General features: G+C 33.6%; 5 protein-coding genes across 6 annotated transcripts; 3 read left to right on the top strand and 2 right to left on the bottom strand.

Annotated features, from left to right (window-relative positions):
- The first annotated feature begins 1,232 nt into the window (after nt 1–1,232).
- On the top strand, nt 1,233–4,060 carry LOC8267250 (pentatricopeptide repeat-containing protein At4g37170). The gene has a single exon (XM_015721236.3). It carries the CDS (start codon nt 1,401–1,403, stop codon nt 3,459–3,461), a length of 2,061 nt encoding a protein of 686 aa, XP_015576722.1. The 5' UTR covers nt 1,233–1,400; the 3' UTR covers nt 3,462–4,060.
- A 524-nt stretch (nt 4,061–4,584) lies between these two features.
- Nucleotides 4,585–6,164, bottom strand: LOC8267251 (RPW8-like protein 1). Its single transcript, XM_015721235.3, has one exon. The coding sequence runs from the start codon at nt 5,372–5,374 to the stop codon at nt 4,766–4,768; it is 609 nt and encodes a 202-aa protein (XP_015576721.1). The 5' UTR covers nt 5,375–6,164; the 3' UTR covers nt 4,585–4,765.
- A 139-nt stretch (nt 6,165–6,303) lies between these two features.
- Nucleotides 6,304–7,685, bottom strand: LOC8260595 (reticulon-like protein B13). Its single transcript, XM_002522290.4, has 4 exons — nt 7,527–7,685; nt 7,231–7,417; nt 6,877–7,088; nt 6,304–6,681 (listed from the first exon to the last, which is right to left on the bottom strand). The coding sequence occupies exons 1-4, from the start codon at nt 7,561–7,563 to the stop codon at nt 6,497–6,499; spliced, it is 621 nt and encodes a 206-aa protein (XP_002522336.1). The 5' UTR covers nt 7,564–7,685; the 3' UTR covers nt 6,304–6,496.
- Nucleotides 7,686–11,418: 3,733 nt separating this feature from the next.
- On the top strand, nt 11,419–15,209 carry LOC8267253 (L-ascorbate oxidase homolog). Of its 2 annotated transcripts, none has more exons than XM_015721272.3 (9): nt 11,419–11,578; nt 11,678–11,852; nt 11,935–12,044; nt 12,415–12,685; nt 13,184–13,280; nt 13,399–13,744; nt 13,889–14,254; nt 14,337–14,415; nt 14,736–15,209. In XM_015721272.3, exons 2-9 carry the CDS (start codon nt 11,706–11,708, stop codon nt 14,937–14,939), a joined length of 1,620 nt encoding a protein of 539 aa, XP_015576758.1. In that variant the 5' UTR covers nt 11,419–11,578; nt 11,678–11,705; the 3' UTR covers nt 14,940–15,209. The 2 variants fall into 2 exon arrangements, with proteins under 2 accessions (XP_015576758.1, XP_002522337.1); XM_002522291.4 differs by having other exon boundaries at nt 11,424–11,578; nt 11,701–11,852.
- A 3,075-nt stretch (nt 15,210–18,284) lies between these two features.
- Nucleotides 18,285–21,687, top strand: LOC8267255 (L-ascorbate oxidase homolog). The gene is made up of 9 exons (XM_002522293.3): nt 18,285–18,354; nt 18,716–18,894; nt 19,005–19,114; nt 19,218–19,488; nt 19,605–19,704; nt 19,915–20,260; nt 20,436–20,801; nt 20,930–21,017; nt 21,257–21,687. The coding sequence occupies exons 2-9, from the start codon at nt 18,751–18,753 to the stop codon at nt 21,452–21,454; spliced, it is 1,623 nt and encodes a 540-aa protein (XP_002522339.1). The 5' UTR covers nt 18,285–18,354; nt 18,716–18,750; the 3' UTR covers nt 21,455–21,687.
- The last annotated feature ends 2,738 nt before the right edge of the window (nt 21,688–24,425 follow it).

Genomic DNA, 24,425 nt, shown 5'->3' with positions numbered 1-24,425 from the left:
AGTAATATTTAATCTAGCCATTTACTCAGTAATATCCTTATTTTACTTTAAGCTCAGACCTAATGAATTTATATAATGATGTGCTTTTTCCTTTAGTCATTCAAACTAATGATGCAACTAAAGTTAGTTATACCTACATAGATTGAAGCAAAGTTGATGTCTTTAATATATTTAACCTAAATATGTTTGTAACAATTACTATTGCTAGATTAATAAGATGGTTAACTAATAATAATAACTGAAACTATTAAAGATACAAGAGTAAAGAAATCATTAATTAAAAAAATAAATAACAAGATTCATACAAAAGTAAAAAGGCTAAACTAAACACTTATAAAAACTAGTCTAACATATTTAACCCAATGATCATGATATTAAATAAAAAGAAAACAATATATCTAGAATTTTTTCAAGTAAGAAGATAATTGGTCCTCACTCTCTATTTCTTGAAAAGCTTCTTAAATCTTAAAAACAGTAATGAGAACTAAACCAAAGTATTTATAAAAGAACTCAAAAAAAATAACGATGGACTTATACAGAGAGCAGATAAGAGAAATATCTCCTCTCTTTTTAAAATAGATTTGCAGAGATATATATAGAGAAGAATCATTCTATAAGTAAGAAAGTTATATACCTAATATAAGTCTATATAATAAATAAGACTTTAAATATCTTTTTCTACCAAATACTATCCTATAAATAACTCTTAATATAAATTCTAATAATTGTATAAAATGACTAAACTATCCCTTAGGCCTTGCAAATAGCAGTTTATACGTCATTGACACGTACATGTCTAATTAAACTTCTTTTTGAATATTTAACTTCATATTTTCCATGATTGCCGATATTACCTGAAAATAGACAATTAAGTTTAAGAGAGGTAAAAATACATATTTTTACTATATTATATATAAAAATAATATTATTAAAACTCTAAAATATCCTTAAATATCTATATATAATTTGAACCTATCACATACACACAACTCAAATTCTCAATTTAACCCGGTTAGATACAATTGAATCAAATTTTCAAATTAGAATAAGATTGTCAAAATTAAGACATTTGAGTAAAATTGAGAAAACATGAAAGATTTGGGTTTATCTAGTATTAATCCTATTAAACACTTTAAATTCAGTCTCATTAAAAATTCTCTACTAAATAAATCCAAAATTATTCCAATTTGTTTAAAAAGTGTAATCAAATTGAACAAACTAACCAAACTACACGGTTGAGTTCGGTCTCTTGATTTCCTCCCAGATAGGCTCATCCCTACTCGGACACATTTACTGTGAAAGCTCATTTAAGGCCCAATATAATTTTAACAAAATCCCACTCTTTCTTGAGCTGCAACTGAGCTCTTTCGTGTTCCCTCCGAAATCAAGTTTTTTAAAACATGAAGCTCTCTCAATCTATTCCTTTAATGAACAAAGCCATTAAATCTTCCTATTCTTCTCAATCTCAATCTTATAACCCTCTTTCTCATAGAACCATCTTCAAATTAAGCAGCAAAGACAGCTTTATCGACCGCTTATGCAACGAGGGTAGATTTAAAGAAGCGATTGCTCTCTTATGTGAACAAAATCGCTTAAAAGAAGCAATTCAAGTACTTAATCAAATAGATAGACCTTCACCTTCCATTTACTCATCCCTCATTCAATCTTGTCTCAAAAATCGTGCTCTTGAAGTGGGTAAAAAGGTTCATGATCATATAAAACTTTCCGGGTTTATACCTGGTTTAGTTATATCAAACCGGCTTCTTGATATGTATGCTAAATGTAATGATTTAGTTGATGCCCAGAAGCTTTTTGAAGAAATGGGTGAGAGAGATTTGTGTTCTTGGAACGTTTTGATTTCTGGGTGTGCTAAAATGGGTTTACTTAAGGAAGCAAGGAAACTGTTCGATACAATGCCTGAAAGAGATAATTTTTCTTGGACTGCTATGATTTCTGGATATGTGAGGCACAATAGGCCCCATGAAGCTTTAGAGTTATACAGATTGATGAAGAAATGTGAGAATTTGACGTCAAATAAGTTCACAGTTTCTAGTGTTCTTGCTGCAGCGGCAGCTATTCCTTGTCTGCGGATAGGGAAAGAGATTCATGGTTATATAATGAGGACTGGATTGGATTCAGATGAGGTGGTTTGGAGTGCATTATCTGATATGTATGGTAAATGTGGGAGCATAGAGGAAGCGAGGCACATTTTTGACAAGATGGTGAATAGAGATGTTGTTACATGGACAGCAATGATTGATAGGTATTTTGAGGATGGTAGGAGAGAAGAGGGGTTTGAATTGTTTGCAGAGTTGTTAAGGTCTGGGATTAAGCCTAATGATTTTACATTTGCTGGGGTTTTGAATGCATGCGCTGACCTTGGTGTAGAAGGGATTGGAAAACAGGTTCATGGGCACATGACTAGAGCTGATTTTGATCCATTCTCTTTTGCAGCAAGTGCTCTAGTTCACATGTATTCTAAGTGTGGGAATATGGTAAATGCAGAAAGGGTGTTTAGAGGGATGCCTCAGCCTGATTTAGTTTCCTGGACTTCCTTGATTGCTGGGTATGCTCAAAATGGTCATCCTGATGAGGCTCTTCAGTACTTTGAGTTGCTACTGAAGTCAGGGACAAGGCCTGATCATATAACTTTTGTAGGTGTTCTTTCTGCTTGTGCTCATGCTGGATTAGTTGATAAAGGGCTGCAATATTTTCACTCCATAAGTAAGGATTATGGGCTAACTCATACTGCTGATCATTATGCTTGTATAATAGATTTATTGGCTCGAACTGGCCGATTTGAAGAAGCTGAAGATATTATTCATAAAATGCCTATGCAGCCTGACAAGTTTCTCTGGGCTTCCTTGCTAGGTGGTTGTAGAATTCATGGAAACCTTAAATTGGCAAAAAGAGCTGCGGAAGCATTGTTTGAAATTGAGCCCGAGAATCCTGCTACTTATGTTACAATGGCTAACATCTATGCCACTGCTGGTATGTGGAGTGAAGTATCAAAGATTAGAAAAACTATGGATGACCGAGGAGTGGTAAAGAAACCAGGTTTGAGTTGGATTGAGATCAAGAGAAAGGTACATGTGTTCTCGGTGGGAGATGCTTTGCATCCAAGATCCAAAGACATACATGAGTTTCTGAGAAAGCTTTCTAAAAGGATGAAAGAAGAAGGGTTTGTTCCTGACACAAATTTTGTGCTGCATGATGTGGAGGAGGAACAAAAGGAGCAACATCTCTCTTACCACAGTGAGAAACTTGCAGTTGCTTTTGGAATTATTTCTACTCCACAAGGAACACCAATCAAAGTTCTTAAGAATTTAAGGACTTGTGTAGACTGCCACACTGCAATTAAGTTTATATCGAAGATTACTAATAGAAAAATAGTTGTGAGGGATTCGAATCGTTTCCATTGTTTTGAGAGTGGAAATTGTTCTTGTGGGGACTTTTGGTGATTCAAAAAGTTAGAAATTAGTCGAGCGTTTTGGGAGAACTCAGTGGAGATCCAGTGGAGCTTATTCTTTGGCTTGCATCTATTTTATGCTTAACCTTCTTGATCATCACTTGGAACTAAACCAGTGGATAAGCTTACAGGATGGAAAGGGGCCCTTGACCTCCATGTTGGTTTGGTATGAGTGAGTCCACTAGATAAAAGTACAGCTATAGATGCTTGTAACTGATCCAGAAGACTAGCTACTCTAAAGTGAGTTCTGTTTTCCGGATTCTTTTTCAAGTGGGGGCTAAACTATCAGGAAAAGATTTAAACATAGTTTCTGGCTACCAAAATTTCTCAGCCTCGCCAAGTAGTCCAGGCTTTTGCAGATAATAACGGTCCATTCTTTTGGAGGCATCAGTTCCAGTATAAGGAAAAATGTGAGGAAGGTTTCCTTGACTCGAGTAGTCCAGGGTGCGTTGTTTGTTGCCTGCATTGTTCAATGCTCTAAGTTGTACTTTGTTTTGTATCCTATAAGATATGAAGATTGCTCAGGGGAGAAAACGGAAAGAAAAGGGGGAATTTGCGAATAATTGAATAACAGAATCAAAATTGCATCAAGTAATTGTCTTTCATTATTGCGAAACTAGAATTGTTAAGTTGAGCATAGATCTGGGCTCGTTTACACTTCTCCTTCTTCTCTTTTTGTTTGTCTTTTTCTTTTTGAATTGGACCCTTTAATTTTAATCCCACTATGCGGGCATGATATACGTGAGATTTCACTCGCATATTTTGCTGATAAATGTAATAGTGAGCCTCGCTAACTAGGCCAGGCTTTTGCAGATAATAATGGTTCTTTCTTTTGGAGATATTGAAGGTTTCAGTTCCATTAAAGGGGAAAACTTTGAGGAAGGTCTCCTTACCTCGAGTAGTCAAGGGGCGTGTTGTGTTGTTCTGTACCTTGTTCAATTGTCAATGTTTTGTTTTCTACAGTATCAGATGTGGGGAGTGCTTAGTGGTGTAAAGGAAAAGAAAATGAATAAATTCAGTCAGCGATAGGAGAATCAGAATTGTGCTGTAATCACCGTGATTTGGGTAATTTATTTTCTGAATCATGGTGCTAAGATGACTTTAAACAAAGTATCTAACCAAAAAAAGATGCAAGTTTTCCTTGTATGTATCTGTCAGGAAGGAAAAGTAATATACAATTTACGGATTACCACAATAAGATATATTTTACACCTGCAATAACTACAAAGCTCACTACGCGAACAAAAGGTAGATCAGGGGTTACCATTTCATTAATTCATAGATTTGCTTGCTAAACTACACGCGACGACGCCGAAAGTGAATGTCTAAACATTTTTCTTTGCTGATTTCCCAATGCAATTCAAATGCAGCTTTTTCTGGCTTGCTCTGACCCGCAGTATCTGGACTTGATGGTGCTGAGATTTCTTCAGTTGCAGTCTCGGAACTTGATTCGTATCCTTTGGTTGTTGCATCGCCATTTGTTCTATCCAGCAGGGTGATTACACGATCCATTTTCTTGTTCATTTCAATTACATCTTTGTCAATTATTGCAAGATAGAGCAATTGCGCAGCCTGAAAATCCCGAGTCAAAAACCTTTGAAGAGAAGCATCCATTTCTTCAATCAGTTTCCTGACCTTACGTTTCTTGAGCAGCTTCCATTTCTTGATGTCTGAATACATTTTAACAAGCGCCTTTGCTTTCTTCAACTGCTCCGCAAACCTAGTACATGTATCAGCAGGAACACTTTCTATCTTCAGGATATCACTAACTATTGGATATACTCCCTTGAGTGTCGATTCCAGGTGTTCAAGGGTTCTCCTGAAGAAAGTTGCCTTTTCTTTTGCATTTATAATTTCTTGGAGCAAAGCTCCAAGAGCGGCCCCTAAAACAGCCTCCGGAAGCATTGTTAGTGTTACGACAGGGCAAGGACGCGAAGAACCAGAAGAAAATCTGAGACCGGCGGAAGCACAAACGCAAAAGAATATACGCTTTTTTTTTTTTTAAATGTATGTTCGGATAGGAAGAACCGACTTTATGAGATGAAACAATAAGAAGTTGGTTAGAATCTTCGGATGCTATTTGCCAAAGATTGACCGTCTCTATTGAGTCATCTCTTTGTGCAGGAAAGTATTACTGGACATGGAAGATTTAAAAGTCGTTAGACGACTCAACTGGTAGAGCAGATTTACTGAAAACCCTCGTGTCTAGAAAGAAGATAAATGGGAGCCGCAGACGAGGAGGAAGGGACAACTGAGACCCAGTCAATTTTTCTCTGCAAGTTGCAGTGGCAACCAAATGCCGTGTTACCCAAGTCCAAACCCAAAACAAACGGGAATGACCCGGCCTCCAGGACAATTCCAAGCAACTTCATGGTGTCATAAATCCTACAGACAATTCAAAGCTACGAATTTACCCAGCTGAAATACAGGGCCCGGGACTCGACGAAATTTCGCAATATTACTACAACAGCAATGAGAGACTCGTTCCTCGCAAACTAGAATCACACGGAGAAAATTGGGGAATTTCAGGAAGAAACTTAAAAAAATGGGAATGACCATTCAAAGCAACTTCATGGCGTCATAAATCCTCCAGACAATTCCAAGCTACGAATTTACCCAGTTGAATACAGGGCCAGGGACTCGACGAAATTTAGCAATATCACTACAACAGCAATAAGAGACTCGGTTCCTCGAAATCTAGAACCACATGCAGAAAATTGGAACATTCCAGGAAGAAACTTTAAAAAGGGGTATTGAACCCGACGTGAATCAAACACGCAACCTGCTAATCTGGAGTCAGACGCGCTACCATTGCGCCACGAATCCACCTGTCGTTTACTCTCAGAAATCAATGACCTTATATATTATAATCAACTGATCCATTTCAGCTTACTAGAACTCAATTAGCACTTACATTTAATAAAAAAAAAAAAAAAAAAACATAAAGGTAAATAATGCCTAATAGATACAGACTGTTGCAGTAGATACATGGATTCCCCCACAAAAGAAAAGGAAGTGTGCCACCTTCTATTCGACCTTCTTATCCTTCTTTTCTTCAACTTTAACTACCTTGTTCTTCACTTGCTTGAACACCTTCTCGTCCATCATCTCATAAAATCTCCTAGCCTTCATCTTCATCCACTCTTCACACCTCTTTATCTTCTCCTCATTCTTCACATATATCACAGGAACACTCATCCCCATCACTGTACCTGTCACACATGAACAAACATATATATGCAACTCTTGCCTAATAAGATTGGTAATGCTAAAATGTATATTCAAAATATGTACCATTAAAGTGATATGTCGCACTGGTGATTATTAGACTTTTCATGCATTAATTAACGCTAGCTAGTTGTGATCGCCTATTAAACATAATCTTTAATTATATGTATGTTAATTACCTACGTACAGGAGTGTCAAGAAATCAAAGAAGCTCCCAACGTAAGAAAGCAGCCACAAGACAGTAACCACACGAGCGAAAATGAACCACTCGCTCTCTGCACTAACATGAAACATCCATCTAATTCCTTCTTCAATCATTCCTCTTACTGACTTTGCAGTTTCCGTAGTTGTCTCCTCTGAAATTTTCCAATTTGAAATTTTTGGCTCTTCTCTGAAACCAATATATTTAAGCATGCATCACATATATCAAAAGTTTGACGATCATATTAATACATGTATAATCCCATTAAGAAGAAAAACTATATATTAACCAAAAAGATAAAGGTAAGTAGATGAAGGGTATAACTAATTACTTGCGGAAAAGCCTGACCAGGTTCCCATAGAGGAAGAGTGAAGTGACAATAAGCATAGCTAGCCAGGAAGCAACAGTGATGAAATTGAATTCATAGACATCTAGCAAGACCCATGTTACTGTTGCCACTAAAAGGACCAATAAGCTCAACTTCTTTCTCCTCCATAGGACTATATCTTTTACAGTATCTACATAAACGAACGGTACCAGTTCATAACACAAGTTATGAAGCAGACAATTACATTATATATAAATTCTAGCACAAGAAAACAACTGGGTACATGTTTTTATTATTACCTGTAGAGAACAACAGAGATTTTGAACCATCAGACATTGTTGTTGCTGAACTGAAGCTTATAGTTTAGCCGACCGTCCAATTTGGATTTATAAGTATTATAAGTCCATTTTTATTAAATTGTACACCAAGGGGAAACGATGTGTTTTCATGTTACACGTATAACAAAACTTGGAGGTCACAGAATAAACATAAGTCGTGGCAATTAGCAGAGACGACACATAGTTTTGGTCATGCACAATTTAGATGAGGAAACGGAAAGGTTATCCTGTTTCTTCCTTCTTCTGTCAGCACCGAAATTATCAACATTATGAACCGGTTTTTAATAACTTATATTGAAAAGACTGTTAAGTTTCGTCAAATTTCTTTTTATTAATTTTATATTGTCATAATAAATATTTAGATTTATTTCAATTATAATTAAAATTCTGATAAAACTTTAGATTTATTAATAACTAAATCAAATTGAATTTGAGCGCTTATGTTCTCTAAAAATCAAATTAATTTAATTTTTAATTTTAATTTCGTTTCAATTTCAAAATCAAGTTAAATTGTGCTCTATGTACTATGGAATTAAAATTAATTTAAATTTAACTTTTATATTTATTGTATCAAATAGTAATTATGATATTTATTCTAAATAAAATAAATAACTATATTTAAAATAAATTCATAAAACCATTGTAGATTAAAGATTTTTGAAAGAAAAAAGGAAAATATTAAAATTAAGAACACTATTTTATTTATACAAAATATATATAGATTTATTAATATAAAATTTATTTAGAAAAATTTATCTATTTTATTTATTAATGTAATAAATTTTATGAATTTAATTATATAAAATTGTAAATAAAAAATTATAGAATAAATTTTATCTCGATTAAGTATATAAATTTAAATTTATAAATCAAATTTATAAAATTTTATGAAATTTATTTCAATAAAATATAATAGATTTATTTAGATTATAACTAGCCCAGTGAAATACTAGTTTAATTGTAATTTGAAATCAAATTATTTTAATATTAATTTCTAAAGCTGAGTATGGATCAATTCGATACGGTTATTACTAAAAAGTCAGTGTTATATTAAATTGTAATTTTTTTAGATTTTGATATTTGTATGTTGATACTTGTAAATAGTTTAATTTTATATTTTTATAACCTTAATTGGTTAATACATGAATAATAAAATATTTTATAATTTATTAAATAATAATACAAAATAAAATCAAAAGAATAAAAAAAATTAGCGAAAGTAATAGAAAGTTACAAAATAATAAACATAAAAAATTTGGTTACTTTTACTTCCAAAAACAACAATTAAAACATTTGTATAACTATCAAAAGATAAAAAGAAAAATAAAACTGCAATTATAAAAAAAAACTCATTTAAAGAAGAGAGTTGCTAGGAAAAGTGGCGTTGTGTGTTATGGAAAAAGAGAAGAGTAACGTGTGTTTTGAAAAAAATAAAAAATAATTAAAATTAATAGTTATGAGTATTAAATTTAATGTTATTATTCACAAAAACTATTAACTATTAAGTCTTAGTAAAAGAATAACTTATTAGATATATTTTTATATTATTTTATTTTAAATTAGTTTAATAAATTAATTTATTATATGTAAATTTGTTTTAGAAAAATTATACATGTAGAATAAAATTTTTTTGATATAAATTAGAAAGTTTATTATATTATATTATATATAATCGGTTCTATGATTCAGTACAATACGGTTCGGTTTTAGTATGGCTCTGGTTCGATTATTACTAAAGAACCAATACAATATTATAATAATAAAAAAAAAATTTATTCAATATTTTTTTTAATTATTTCAGTTTTGATATTTTTTTAAAATAATATACGGAAAACTAAGATCCATAAGCAGCCTACGAATTTCAACTATTTTTATACTAAAAAAATAATTTTATATAATTATTTAAATGACTAATTTTCTAATGAAATAATAATTTTATATTATAAGATATAGCAACACTAATATTATTATATTTTTAATATTAGCTTATATAAGTATATTGATTAAGATATTATTACAATAATTATATTTTATAAAAATAATGAGTAATAAATAATTAATATATAGTTTTTAGCAGATTTTGTTATATATATGAGAGAGAGAGAGAGAGAGGGTGTGGAATCACAGATACATTTAAAAGTCATAAATATTGGAGCGGCGGAGGTGTAACTAGGGTTCTTACTAGAAAGTAAATCCTAAAATATAAGTAAGAAAAAGTAAAAGAAAAAACTTTGAATTGAATCTTACTTAATAGGCATTCTGAGACTAGACTGTTGAAGATAGAAGAGTGACCTCAATAACAAAAAAATGTATGGCGTCTATAATCCATGAATTAATCAATATTATGATCTCACTAATTATGACTTAGTAAATTAATTAGGGTCATTATACCGGACATGGTTGATAAAAGAAATGCAGGAAATAATGCATGTCTAGGGCAACCTTCATCCATAATTATTACTGTAACTTAAAGCACCTCACATCACCATCATAAATTCCGTCTGAAGATGCAACCGAACACCATAATTGAACATCATTTTTGGTGGTTTCCACTTTCACCCGCTTCCTAAATTTTCTTTAGAATTTTGTCTTTAACGATTTCTTTTAATTTTTAATTATCACATTTTAAAAGAAGACCTCAATTCTAATACTAAACATAAATAACTAAAGTCAAGTAATTTATTAAAAGAAATTTACTAAATTTTTTTAATAATATTTATATTAATTTTAAATAATAAAATATTACTAAAAATTAAAACCCTTATTTTTTCATTTTTCATTCCCACCGCAAAATTTGGAAATCTTGGAGCCTCCTTTGCTCCCCATTTCTCATATATTCGGTCCATGCCATTTGTGATTCCGTGTGGAACCCACTACTCCTACTACTACTCTCCCTTCTCTATTAACCAATCAGTCAAAAATGGCAAAGCAAGTACCTATCTCTTCTCTTCACCAACAAGTCACGTCGGTTCCATCATTGCATAATTGTGTTTTCTTTCTTTAGGAAAAGATAACTAAAAGAATATATAACTTATAATAATTATATTATATTTAATAAAAATACTACATATATAATAGATTTAATCTATAAATTACGGGATAGACCAATATATTTAATAATTTCTCGTCCAGCAGACATGAATTTCCAGAAACTTACTCTGCTCCTTTATGTTTTGTGGGCGCGGATTCTTCAACGAGGGAAATTAAGTTGGCTCGAGTTTTAATCATTTTTCTGAGCGACTAAATCTGATGGTGGATAGGGTGGCAGAATCCAAATGGGATTTTTGTTAACTGTGGAGTCACATGGTTTCCTGCAATGTTAGGAACCTTTTGTTTTGACTTCCATATATTTCAAAAGATAAAAATGTAATGCTGCCATGTTTGCAGTTTCTTGAATTGCAGTAACTGTGAGGTTCATTCTTGGGTACCTGCAATGTGCATTATCCTGGAAAAAACAAAAATTGAATCCTGAGCTGGACTGGATTTATCAAACACTATTCATCTAACAAGATTACATTATAAACCAAAAACATACAACTTAATCTGTCTTGGAACCTTTTCAAAGAACAACTAAGAAAACAAAGCTAAAACAACAACCAAAAAAAGAAAGCATCACAAATTAAAGTAAAGAATCAAGCGCAATTGGCGGTTAATTTGTTTTTTTTTTTTTTTCTTTCTTTGTTTAAAAAGCTATTCCACCTCTAAGCTGCAAAAAATTAAAAAAGAAAAGAAAAACTTTAATTTAAAGCAACTATCAGATCATTACACAAAACCGCGTGAGTTGCGCCGAATGCGAGCACTGTTTGATTTATTTTATTTTATTTTATTTTTCATTTATCAATTACAAAAATAAATAAATAAAGATACTCTATGCAAGTGCAACTCACATTCCACACACGCTTGGCTAGTGAAGCTTTATTTCGCGCCTTGTTCTGTATTTAAGCCTTCATCCCAATCCATTCTTTAGATTGTGACCCCAAAAGCAAAGAGCTTGAAACAGACCCTTTAGTCTGGTAATCCTTCTTTCTTTCTTCTTTCCTTTCCATTGTTTTCGAGAGTGATTTTATTGTTTCTTTTGTTGCTTAACTAACTTTGTTGGCAACTGGGTTCAGTTCGTTTTCTGTTCTTTTTGCAGATCCAATGGAAAAGGCAGTGTTTCTGCATTTACTCTTTGCAGTTTTTGCTGTCCTGGGTACTGTTTCTTTAGTTAATGCAGATGACCCATATAGATATTACACTTGGACTGTCACTGATGGAACTATTTCTCCTCTTGGTAGCCCTCAACAGGTTGGTTCTTGTTCTTGATTCGATTTAAGCTTGGATTTGGTTGTTACGGGTTCCTAAAGTTCTGTTTTTTTTTTTTCGAAAGGTAATACTTATCAATGGCCAGTTTCCTGGTCCTAGACTTGATGTTGTCACTAACGACAACATCATTCTTAATCTCATCAACAAGCTCGACCAGCCTTTCCTCTTGACATGGTGCGTTTCCTTCTTTCTGTCATTGCCAGTTTTTACAGTTTGTTTCTTGACTTTAGTATTTGTTTCCTTCTTCTTTTCTTCCTTTAATTTGATGATCTGAATTTGGAGATGTATTTGGAGTCTACATTGTTCCTTCTGTGTGAAAAACAAAAACCAACAACTTCAATCTTTCTTCAAGATCGACCATGTGGATTAGTTAGAATTATGTTTCTCTGTTTGGTCAGCTTGCCCAATTTTTTTTGGTTTTTTTTTTTTTTTATATTTGACTGTTTGCTTACAGGAAAAAATGAAAATAAAATAAAAGAACATTAAAGTTGCTTTGAATTTCAAGTAAGGATATACCGTAACAAGAACATATTGTATCAACTAGGAATGGCATCAAACAAAGGAAGAATTCATGGCAAGATGGAGTGCTGGGAACCAACTGCCCCATCCCTCCAAACTCAAACTACACTTACAAGTTACAAACCAAGGATCAAATTGGAAGTTTCACGTACTTCCCATCAACTCTACTTCACAGAGCTGCTGGAGGTTATGGAGGGCTCAATGTCTATGAGAGACCTAGAATTCCAATCCCTTTTCCAAACCCTGATGGCGATTTCACTCTGCTTGTTGGTGATTGGTATAAGACCGACCACAAGGTGAGCAAGATACGCTACAAATATGAAGGTTTTATGTCTGTGATCTTCATAAATTTGTATTCATTATATTTCTAACAAGGCATCTTGATGAGCTATATGCTTTGGCTTTCATGCTTATGCCTCTATGGTTTTCAAGTCATACAAAAATCAATTACATTTCCTGCAAAACTTGGATGACATCTGCTGTCAGATTTTTGTTATGAACATCATGCTAACCAGGTCAAATTTGATCATCATATGGTTGTTAAAGGTTTCATTACAAAGTCCTGACGTTCCTCTTAAAGCTGGATAGCAGTGACTTTATTAGTCTCTAAGGGCTATTTTATTTTCTAAGAGCAAGTTTCCTCCAACATCCATATTAATTTGTCCTTTAATTACAAAGTCCTGACATTCCTCTTAAAGCTGGATGGCAGTGACTTAATTAGTCTCTAAGGGCTATTTTGTTTTCTAAAGCAAGTTTCCGCCAACATCCATATTAATTTTTCCTTGTGTTTGCAGACTTTACAGGCATCTTTAGACTCTGGGAATTCTCTTCCTTTTCCAGATGGAGTCCTTATAAACGGCCAGACTCATACTACATTCAGTGGAGATCAAGGTCATCTCTCCTACTTTTATTATTCTAGACCCCACGAGGATATTAGATTTGAGCCCTTATAATTTTCCTATCTATTACATTTTCTTTTACTAATATTATTTCATTGCTTGCTCTTCAGGTAAAACCTACATGCTCAGAATCTCAAATGTGGGCTTGTCAACCTCCTTGAACTTCAGGATTCAAGGCCATAAAATGAAGCTAGTCGAGGTTGAGGGATCTCACACCATTCAGAATATATATGACTCTCTTGATGTGCATGTTGGACAATCTGTAGCTGTGTTAGTAACCTTAGATCAGCCTCCAAAAGATTACTACATTGTTGCATCCACACGTTTCACTAGGCAAGTTCTCACAGCAACAGCAGTATTACACTACTCAAACTCTCAGACTCCAGCCTCTGGACCCCTGCCTGCTCCTCCTTCTGGTCTATTTCACTGGTCTATGCAGCAAGCCAGAACTTACAGGTACAGATTGTTTGAGATGATAATAAACCTTAGCTTTCCCATTGTAGACTCCAGGGGATTGATGTGCTACTTATGCTATTTGTAAATCATTTGATTTGTATTGGGGATGATGTATATTCGTCCTCTCATTTCTTTTGCCTGAAGGTGGAATTTGACAGCAAGCGCAGCCAGACCTAATCCTCAGGGCTCGTTTCACTACGGAAAGATAATTCCAACAAAGACAATTGTATTGGCCAATTCAGCACCTTTAATAAATGGAAAGAGGCGCTATGCAGTTAACAGAGTATCCTATGTTAACGCTGATACCCCTCTGAAGCTTGCCGATTACTTTAATATCCCTGGAGTCTTCAGTGTTGATTCCATCCAAAGCCTTCCCTCTGATGGTCCTGCATATGTGGCTACTTCTGTTCTCCCAACCTCCCTCCATGATTTTGTTGAAGTCGTCTTCCAGAACAATGAGTACACCATGCAATCTTGGCATCTTGATGGTTATGATTTTTGGGTTGTTGGGTAAGTTAAAAAAAAAAGTTTAACTGCACATACTGTTTGCAAGTTGACTAGGCTGTAATCATTCTTGTTGCACTATCTACAGTTACGGTGCTGGGCAGTGGGCACCAAATAAGAGACGCACTTACAATCTAGTTGATGCTCTTACCAGACATACTGCTCAGGTAAAGTAATCCAACGATTGCCAGGCTTCTTCTTTTATGTATGTACCTACTGTCATATTTAGAAAGGCAATATATTGTTCACTTAGGAAAGAAAAGCACTTAGCCATATGCATTAACAACCTAGATGTATTCCAAAATTCTCCATGCAACATCATCGTCCATCTGACGGGCTATACATAATGCAGTCAGGAAAATCACCTTCAGCATTTTATTTTCAGGACTCCAAATTTAGAAAAAATTGATTGGAAGCATTGCAAGGATATTGAGCTGTACTTTTATATTTCCCATATATTAATAAATTCACATTCACTTTCTTGCAGGTATATCCAAAGGCGTGGACTGCCATTTTGGTCTCTTTGGATAACCAGGGTATGTGGAACATGAGGTCTGCAATATGGGAGAGGCAGTATCTAGGGCAGCAACTCTATCTCAGGGTGTGGACTCAAGTTCACAGCCTGGCCAATGAATACGACATTCCTTGTAATGCTCTACTTTGCGGAAAAGCTATTGGACGACACACTTAGAACGACAAAGCAATCAAATAGCAATCTGTTTCCTCAGCCATGAAGGCTTGACTAGAAAAAGGAAACAGAACAGAGAATAGAAAATGAGAATGCATATTCTTTTAATAGATTGACATGTTTATTGTACATCAAAAGGGTTCATATTCTGGTTGCAGTTAATGGTGATCATTGTCAGCTTTTAAATGATCGTGTACTATGATTTTACATTAGAGAATTGCAAATCTGCAAACAGATATATATTGAAATACGAGATGGTGCTGATTTTTCTTCTGTTGGTTTAGTATGATAGTAATGTTTATGCGTTTCCCTCTCCAATCTGGCTGACCTGCAAAAGACGAGCATCTCTATCGGTGACTTAGATACTATGGCAAGTGGAGATTTTCATCACTAGTGACCATGACCATGAAGTTCCTCCAGCACTGTTATCTACTCTCTGGTAGCCTTATGCTATTATGCCAAGGGATTAACTGTAGATAAACTTTGAAGGTGTTGTCCATATACAACACAAGTAATAAGTACTTCCATATACACAACTAATTAGTACTTCTGACCTACCTCAAGCGATAAGAGCATTTACTTTTAATGGATTTGCCAAATTTATTTTACTTGTGTTCTTTAATGGATTTGCCAAATTTATTTTACTTGTGTTCTTTTTCTCTATTTTGGATAGAAATTTATTCATTTTTTATTTATAAAAATAACTTTAATTGCAAAATGAGTTTGAGATTTTTAATTTAGAGTATGAAAGAGAAACTTTTGAAAATATTGATATAATTAGAATTGTTGACGAAGTCCAAGGGAGCGTGCTTCCTTATCAATTTAGACTAATTGGTCATTTGAAAACCTATCAAGTCGAACAAAAGCCTGATTGATGTGGAAGACATCAATATGCAGTTTCTAGACTGTTTAGATCATCAGAAATCCAAAAAAACTTAGTGGATTTGCTAAATTTAGTATTAATGGAAAGCATTTCAAATGTAGTCGCTTTGGGGGCTGAAAATGAATTAACAGGCCAATTTAGTTTTGATAGTTCTTTTTTTGTTCTTTTTTTCTTTTCTGTTTGGGTGTGATTTCTAACTTTTAGTGCTATGTAAACCTTATATCTAGGTCGATTCAATGAAATTTACTGTATTCAATATTGACATTTAAGGAAAATCTGCAGATGAGAAAATGTAGTCAATCTAACATTTGCTAAATTGTTGGGGTTGAAAACCATCATGTTCGGGCTGCATGGTTCTACTCAGACCTTGCTTGATTGTATGACCCTTCCACAGTTAATTCCTGGCAGGTTATGGTCTTAAAGCTGGTACGAGAGAGGACACTCGGAGCTGGTAGCTCAAACCTACTGGCAAATCTCTGGTTAGCTCGGAATGCTTATATTTTTCATTCAAACCAACCGGATCCTATTCAAGTCACTAGGCAAGCTAAGTTGTATTGGGGGCATGCAAAGAATCAGAATAATGTTCCAGGCCGAAGTAATCGGTCCCAGGCCATTTCAATCCATAAGAGACAGACTCCTCCAGAATTAAATGGCATCAACGTGAATATAGATGCCTCTTGGGGAGCGGCAAACAAACCTCTGCTTTTACTGGAAGGGATCACACAGGCTCAGCTGACAGTTGTTTTTGGTGGTCCGAAGAAAGGTGTTTGCAAATCTCTTTTGATGACACTTAGGGATGCTGTCAGTCGAGCAAGCTAGCTCAAATGAGAAGGTGGCTTGCCAGTCTGACTCCTTAGTGGTCATCAGCTATAACCGTCCCTTGGAAGCTTCGACCAATAGTCTCATTGATAGCTCAAAGTTTCTTGTCTTATTTTTGAGTGCACCGAATGGCTTGTTGCTGGTTGACCATTTTCTTGGATCCTTACGTCTCTGGGCTGCACCGTTTCTAATTGAGCCAAAGCTAAACTATTTTCATAGTTTGCCCATGTGTTAGAGAAGAATATGAGGACATACTAGAAAAGAAAAAACTAGAAATGGTTCTAAAAAAAAGAGTGTGGTGTGAAGTTTAGGAGCAGTAAGATCCATCATAAGCACATGGTTAGAATTTAATTTCACATGTGTTGGAATTAAAGGCTTAGTTTCATGTGCAATTTATACATTGTGTTTTTGGATGAGATCAATCTTTTCTTAATACCTACCCGACCCTTATTAGTTGACTTCATTCTTCTTCCTAAAAAAAATAATAAAAAGAAAAATCAACTTAGCTAGCTAACAAAAGGACTGCAAATCTTGTCACCTTTAATGAGCTCAATTCTCCCTCTCTCTCTCTCTCTCTATATATATATACTCTTAATAAATTTTTTATTACTTGTGTGATAATCTAAATATTGATAGACTTATCAATCTATTTATAATTTCTGAGATTCAAATAAAAAAAAATATATTAATTTGTAATTCCAAAGTCAAATAAGTGAAAATTGATTATAAATGTTAATATTCATGTTAACTAATGAATGGTTTTTAGACTTCTAATCACTAAACTAAAAATTAAAAAAGAAAAAGGAAAATAATTTATATTCTTAGATGGAATAAAAAGAAAAAAATATAGTTGCTTATTATTTAGTCAAAGTGAAAGCAGTTGGCCATGGGGGCCGGGAAAGCAGTAACAAGAAAGATGAAGAACAGAAAACCATGCAGTTAGTTAAGGAAATGTTCACTTCTCGGAATTTTAGAAATGAAAAGGACAAGAGTTTCGAGCACCAAGCCTGCGTCCCATTGCACTACACACTCTTACTTTGACTTCTCTGAATTATCATGTGACAGTCAGTAGCATCTATAAGACATCATTAATTATTTAGTTTTAACTAACTCATTATAATCTATAATAGTATTAGTTAATCAATCAATTCTCTCTACGCGTTTTCTTTGAGAACTGCATTGATATTTTAGTTTAAAGGAAGTTACAAGTTGATGACCTATTGCCATTAATGTTGATCCGCTCTCGGCTGCGCCGCTGCCGCTTGTTTCTTCCCCCTTTCTTCCCGCCACCACCGACGAATCCAAATCTAAAAAGTACCCACATCACAGACACAGAACTTTTTATCTGTCTTTGCATTGCTTTTAAAGAAATGAATATTAAGTTAAATAATTAACAAACATACATTATTCAGTAATTCTTAAGACTATTCTAATCTCCATGTTTCAAGAAATTTGTAGTCAAAATGGCAACTGGATACAGAAGCAGTTTGATTAAATTAATTTAATTATGAATGGAAACTGAGATGTGAAAGAGCTTGAAGTGCGCCGCAAATGAATATGGATTTCTAGGTTTTCGTGTACGTATTGCTAGCATTGCTAACTTCTTAAGTTCATGTATATATATATATATATAACCAGTATTCCATTTTGTATTTGCTCACTGTACTATACTTGTTTGCTCCTCATCCTTTTGAGGATCGCTTCACAATTCTTCAGGTGCGGCCTCTTCTTAATCATTTCTTTTTTGTTCAAGTCTCGTTTCAGGCGAAATAAAACGAGATTCTTTTCAAGTTCATGTTTGAATTTCCCATTTTAAGATTTTCGTTTTCTTCTTTTGATCAAGTTTTTATTTTTACTTCAATAATAAAGCAATACAAAAAGGTGCATAGTCAAATAATCAGTTTCATGAAAAGATTATCAATCTGATTGGATTATATATCACATAAAATGTCCTAAAGTTAAGATAATAAATATTACGTATGTACAATCCTGAGTTTAATCTTTTTTTCTTTTTCCGAGAAGAAGAAAATTGAGTTTAATTTCTTGTTTGGCCTAAATAATGTTCTCCCTACTGCAGATATCTCAAAATTGGAGGAAGATTTAGCATTAAAAATGAGGCAGGCCAATATCCTATATTTTTGTCTTGGACTGTTGGCTTTGCTTAGTGGTATTTGTGTGAAAGCAGAAGACCCCTATAGATTTTTTACGTGGACAGTTACATATGGAACAATTTCTCCACTTGGTGTTCCTCAAAGGGTAGCAATTCATCCCCCAGAAAGAAATACATTTCTTCTTGTAATATAATGGCTTTTGGCACTTATAGCTTGAGCTTCTTCTTTCTTTTAATCTATATGTACATGTTGCAGGGCATCCTTATAAATGGTCAATTTCCTGGTCCAGCCATTGATTGTGTTACTAATGACAATATAATCGTTAATGTCATTAACAAGTTGGATGTACCTTTCCTACTGACATGGTTAGTGTTCAATGCAATAATTTGTCCGACATTTTATTATATCAGAAAAAGAAAAAAAAAAAAGATATATTGATAGGTTACTAACTTTTTGATGTGAAATTAGGAATGGGATCAAACAAAGAAGAACCACATGGCAAGATGGAGTTTTAGGGACTAATTGTCCAATCCCTCCAAACTCCAACTGGACCTATAAGTTTCAAACAAAAGATCAGATTGGAACATTTAACTACTTCCCTTCAGTTGGATTGCACAGAGTTGCTGGTGGATTTGGGGCTTTCAATATTCAACCACGGTCTGTTATTGCAATTCCATACCCTATTCCAGTTGAAGAATTTACCCTGCTTATTGGTGACTGGTTCAAGACCGACTATAAGGTTTGTACCTGACTAGATTTATATTTCCTGATAGGGGCCCTATTTATATCCAACAGATTCAGAACGATGATGAAGGTATGTGCTAATAGAATTAGAAACCTTTGCCGAATTTGCAGGTATTGCAGCAAAGACTGGACCAAGGCCTTTCTCTTCCTCTTCCTGATGCCCTTCTTATAAATGGGCTTCATAAGGATGCCATCTTCACTGGTGAAAAAGGTGACCAGAAACCACTAAACTAACATCATGTCCTATTGAGAAACTTGTGTCACAATCTGGGGCTGTTAGTTCTGTCGTCTGTGTGGCACATACGCCAGTTATGCCTAATAATTCTTTTTTGGTTTGCTTATTCCTTTATCTGATTTGTGTGTTTGGCTGTTATCATAATTTAGGGGTCCAGAATTGAAATTCTATCACCATCTTTTCCAGGTCAAACTTACAAGTTTAGGGTTTCAAATGTGGGGATTGCAACTTCAATCAATTTCAGAATCCAGGGCCACCCAATGGTCCTTGTTGAGGTAGAAGGGGCTCATACTATGCAAGAACTGTACGAGTCACTTGACGTACATCCTGGTCAATCTGTAACTGTTTTGGTTACATTACATGGTTCGCCAAAGGACTACTACATTGTCGCCTCCACACGTTTCACTAAGCCTATTCTTACTACCACCGGTATTCTTCGCTATGCCGGTTCCAACACTCCACCATCTAAGCCATTGCCTATTGGCCCAACTTATCACATTCACTGGTCTATGAAGCAAGCCAGGACCATCAGGTACTCTTGGACGCTTTCTCCTACCATTGCTTTTTGGTACCTTGATTACTCGTTAAAGGGAAAAAGAATTGTCAGGATTTGAATCTCTGAACTCCTGCAGTGCAATTGACCAGTTTATCTGCCATTTAATCATTCTTAACTCAACATTAATTACAATTTTTAACTGTGTGGCCAGGTTGAACTTGACAGCAAATGCAGCCAGGCCTAATCCTCAAGGGTCATTCCATTATGGAACAATACAAGTAATGAGGACTATAATTTTAGCCAATACAGCAGCTAAAATAGGAGGCAAGCTGCGATATGCTGTTAATGGCATCTCCTATGTGGATCCATCAACTCCACTGAAGCTTGCTGATTGGTTTAGCATCCCTGGCGTCTTTACTTTGAACTCAATCAAGGATGCACCTACCAATGCCACAGCCGTACTTGGCACATCTGTTATTGGAACTGCACTTCATGATTTTGTTGAACTTGTGTTCCAGAATACAGAGTCGACCGTCCAGTCATGGCATCTTGATGGAAGCAGTTTCTATGTGGTTGGGTAGGTCCTTAGTTTTCTGTTTAGCTCTATGTGTCTTGTATATATTAACCAATCTGTATGCAAGTCCAAGTTTCAAGACATGAATTTCAGAAGAGATTGAATCATTTTTCATTCTCTGCTAATTGCAGATATGGTTCTGGTATGTGGACTCCTGAAGTGAGGAAGAGAAGGAAGCTTTACAATTTGAATGATGCTGTTCCCAGACACACTGTTCAGGTGATTGAAACAGACTTTTGGAAGATATATTATTTGATTAGGTTCGACAGATATAGTTCAAACTCATAACCTGACAATTCTAGAGATGACTAAGTACCGTTGAGCCAATTAAGCTCATTGGCTACTTTTTTCTTGTTAACTATATATTGTGATCAACACCTTTTAGAACAAACAAAATTAATATATTGTGATCAACACCTTTTAGAACAAACAAAATTAAGTCCGTTCGCCATTTACAGGTATATCCCAATTCCTGGAGTGCAGTGCTGGTGTCATTGGACAACAAGGGTATGTGGAATTTGAGATCAGCAATCTGGGCAAGGAGATATCTAGGACAGCAGTTGTATATTAGGGTTTGGAACAATGAACACAGCCTATATACTGAGACTGATGTCCCTCCTAATGCATTGTTCTGTGGCTTGGCTAAACGTCCATAGAAAAACTTGTGGCTTTTACTTCTAACTTGTAGGTTCTTTGATTTTTTGTTCTTCTTTTTCTTTCGGGTTTCATTGGATCAGTTACGAGAGTGTGACTGTTAAGAAGAAAATGGGGAAATAGTGTTACAATAGAAAGATAGGGGAAAGGAGAGGTTTCTTCCAAACCATATTTTATCTTTGTAATAAACTATTTCCCTTATAAAATTTCATTTTTCTGCTGGTTTTTTCCCTAATTGTTCCTCTTTCTTTCTTTCTTTTTTTGAGAATAAAAGGGAGTTGAATTCAGAAGCAACAGCCTTACATCGGTCTGATAAAATTAACCAAAGGCAACAAAGCACGAGGGATATTCATATCCTCAATAAAATAGAAAGTGCATCTATCATGAAAACTAAAGGAAGCTAATGCCTGGGCCACTGTATTAATAATTCTAGGAATCCAACACAGCGAAACTGAAGAGAAGCTGTACAGAATTGTCTTCACATCCATAGCCAGAATAAGAGTCTGTGACAGTTGGAAAGGTCCACCACTTGCTTGCAATCCATTAAATCTGCAAAATGGATAAATCTTGACCAAATATAAGAGCTTGGAATTCTGCAATTTCCGGATCAAAGGAACAAGGCCACAAAAGCACATGCTGTCTTGTCCCCATTATATGACCCTCCCAATTTCGAATAATAGCTCCAAAAGTTGCATCCATGTTCGTTCGAATTGCTGCATCAACGTTCAACTTATATTTCCCATCAGAGGAAGTCCTCAAAATCATGAAGTATCTTCATAGCAATTTGAACCGTATCCTCAGCCGACAGATCTTTTGTTTGCAAAACAAAAATGATTTCTATTGTTTCTCTCTCAGTTTATACATATACTTGCTTTATGAATTATTCTAGTAAATGGCCAGGGCGGTTAAAAATATGAAATTTACTTTTTAATAAATTAATTTATTATTCTGATGATAATTGTCATTAATTATTTTTTTTGATAATTTTTCGACCCAATAATATATTAAATAAATGGTATTCAACTATTCTAACTTTACAACACACTGGTGGATGAGATTTAATAAAGAAAAATGCACATGGTTGATTACAAGAAAAACTAAAATTATATATTAAAACCGAAAAAGTAGAGAAGTATAAAAAGAAAAAAAATATAAGATGATACTACCTAATGGCTGCTTATAAAAAAATTAACAAAAAATAATATTAATTTTTTAAAATCTAAGAAGAAGGAAGAAAAAGGCAGTTTTGCTATATCTTACAAAGAAAATAAAGCATTCAATAAATGACTTAATAGAATTTTTTTTTTATTTAGATTTGGTGCATACATTATGATAAATAAAAGGGTGATACGTATTATATACCTCAATAAAAAACTGAAGAGTAACGGCAGCAAGTGATTGAGTTCAATAGTTCCTCGTAGAAAATTATTGACTCTAAAGATATAGTAATATAGAGAATACAAAATTATTTCAAGCATCGAAAAAACCGGAAGTACCTGTTGTTTTAAAGATTTTAGTATTGGATAATTAACATATACTCTATTATATATCAATCATATATCAGTTTGATATATAAGTAAAAAAATACATTAAGTTTAGACAAAAAAAAAAAATCTTTTTAATATTAGTTATTACTGAGTTTTGAATATCTAAAATTATTTTTAACGTCATAATGTTACAATTTATCTAACAATAAAAAAATTACACAAAAGAAATATAAAAAGAATTAGCAAAGAAAATTTTGTGGATGATTGATTAAGAGCTAGGAATCGCATTTCCTGAATTCAATTTCTTAAAAGATAAGACAACATTTTACTATGTAATTAAAATTGATTATATTTTCCGCCGTATTTTCTTTTAGCTATTTTAATGTACATTACTTTTAATAGAATAAACAAATTTGTAAAAGGAAAAAAACAGTTGTGTGTTGCTTTGATTTCTTAATTACGTTATCTTATGAAGATATGATATCTCAGTTCAAATTATTTAAGTTGTGCAATAAAATAAACAACCTTTATTGAATAACAATTAACAATATAGTATTATGAATGTTGTGAAATGAATTGATTCGTAAATATAATTTTATATAATGTGGAAACTCATTTAATAATTAATGAGCAAACTGAAATGCTAATTGGGATATATATAAATTATTTCATGTATAAATATATAATAGGTAATTTAAAAATAATCTTACGTAATATGATGTGCAATTGAAATTTTTATTTTTTACATTAATTGTAATGAATGAGATATTATCCTTACTTGCTTCTTTGTTTTTCTCTTTTTATGATAGATTCAAAAATTTGTCAAAGAGTTCATCCATCGTAAATTTCTCTGAGCCACACAATTATATTTTAAAATTCTTTTAGTTTCACAATAAACTATTAAAAGGTATCTCATATGATTAGTATCAACTCTTTACATATATGCTATTAGTTATTTCATGTCCGTTTCGGAGTTCAAATCAATCCATTCATACACTTTTGTACTTTAGAGGTTTGTCATTTTAAAAGTTTGTCCGGAGTTACTCCTTGTCTAGATATATTGCTCTTGTCCTTATATGCATTCAATGCTTTCATGGAGCTATTTCTCTGGACTAGGCTATCACATGTCTATCTGATTCCGCCTGATTCGTTTTTGAAATACACATTTATTAACCGAATCTTATTTTGATAATATCTCTAATGATCCAAAACTAGATCATATATGAAATTGTTCAATTTATTGGCTTCGTATGATTTTGTCCTTTAGTAGATTTGAAAACTTATCGGAAGGTCAATTTTTTTGAATCTAGCATATTTATTCTTAAAATTTCCTGCATCTTATATAATGTAGTTCGAAATCGTGACTTTAATTAAATTAAATAAAGATGCATAGGTTTATTTATTATTTTATAATATTTTTTATTATTTAATAAATTTGATATTTATTTTAAATGTGTAATAATAATATCCAGTTAAAGAATAAACA

Source organism: Ricinus communis, chromosome 7, assembly GCF_019578655.1.
Source record: "Ricinus communis isolate WT05 ecotype wild-type chromosome 7, ASM1957865v1, whole genome shotgun sequence".
Taxonomy (NCBI): Eukaryota; Viridiplantae; Streptophyta; class Magnoliopsida; order Malpighiales; family Euphorbiaceae; genus Ricinus; species Ricinus communis.
The sequence above is the reverse complement of the archived record's forward strand: the minus strand, read 5'-3'. Positions and strand labels throughout refer to the sequence as shown.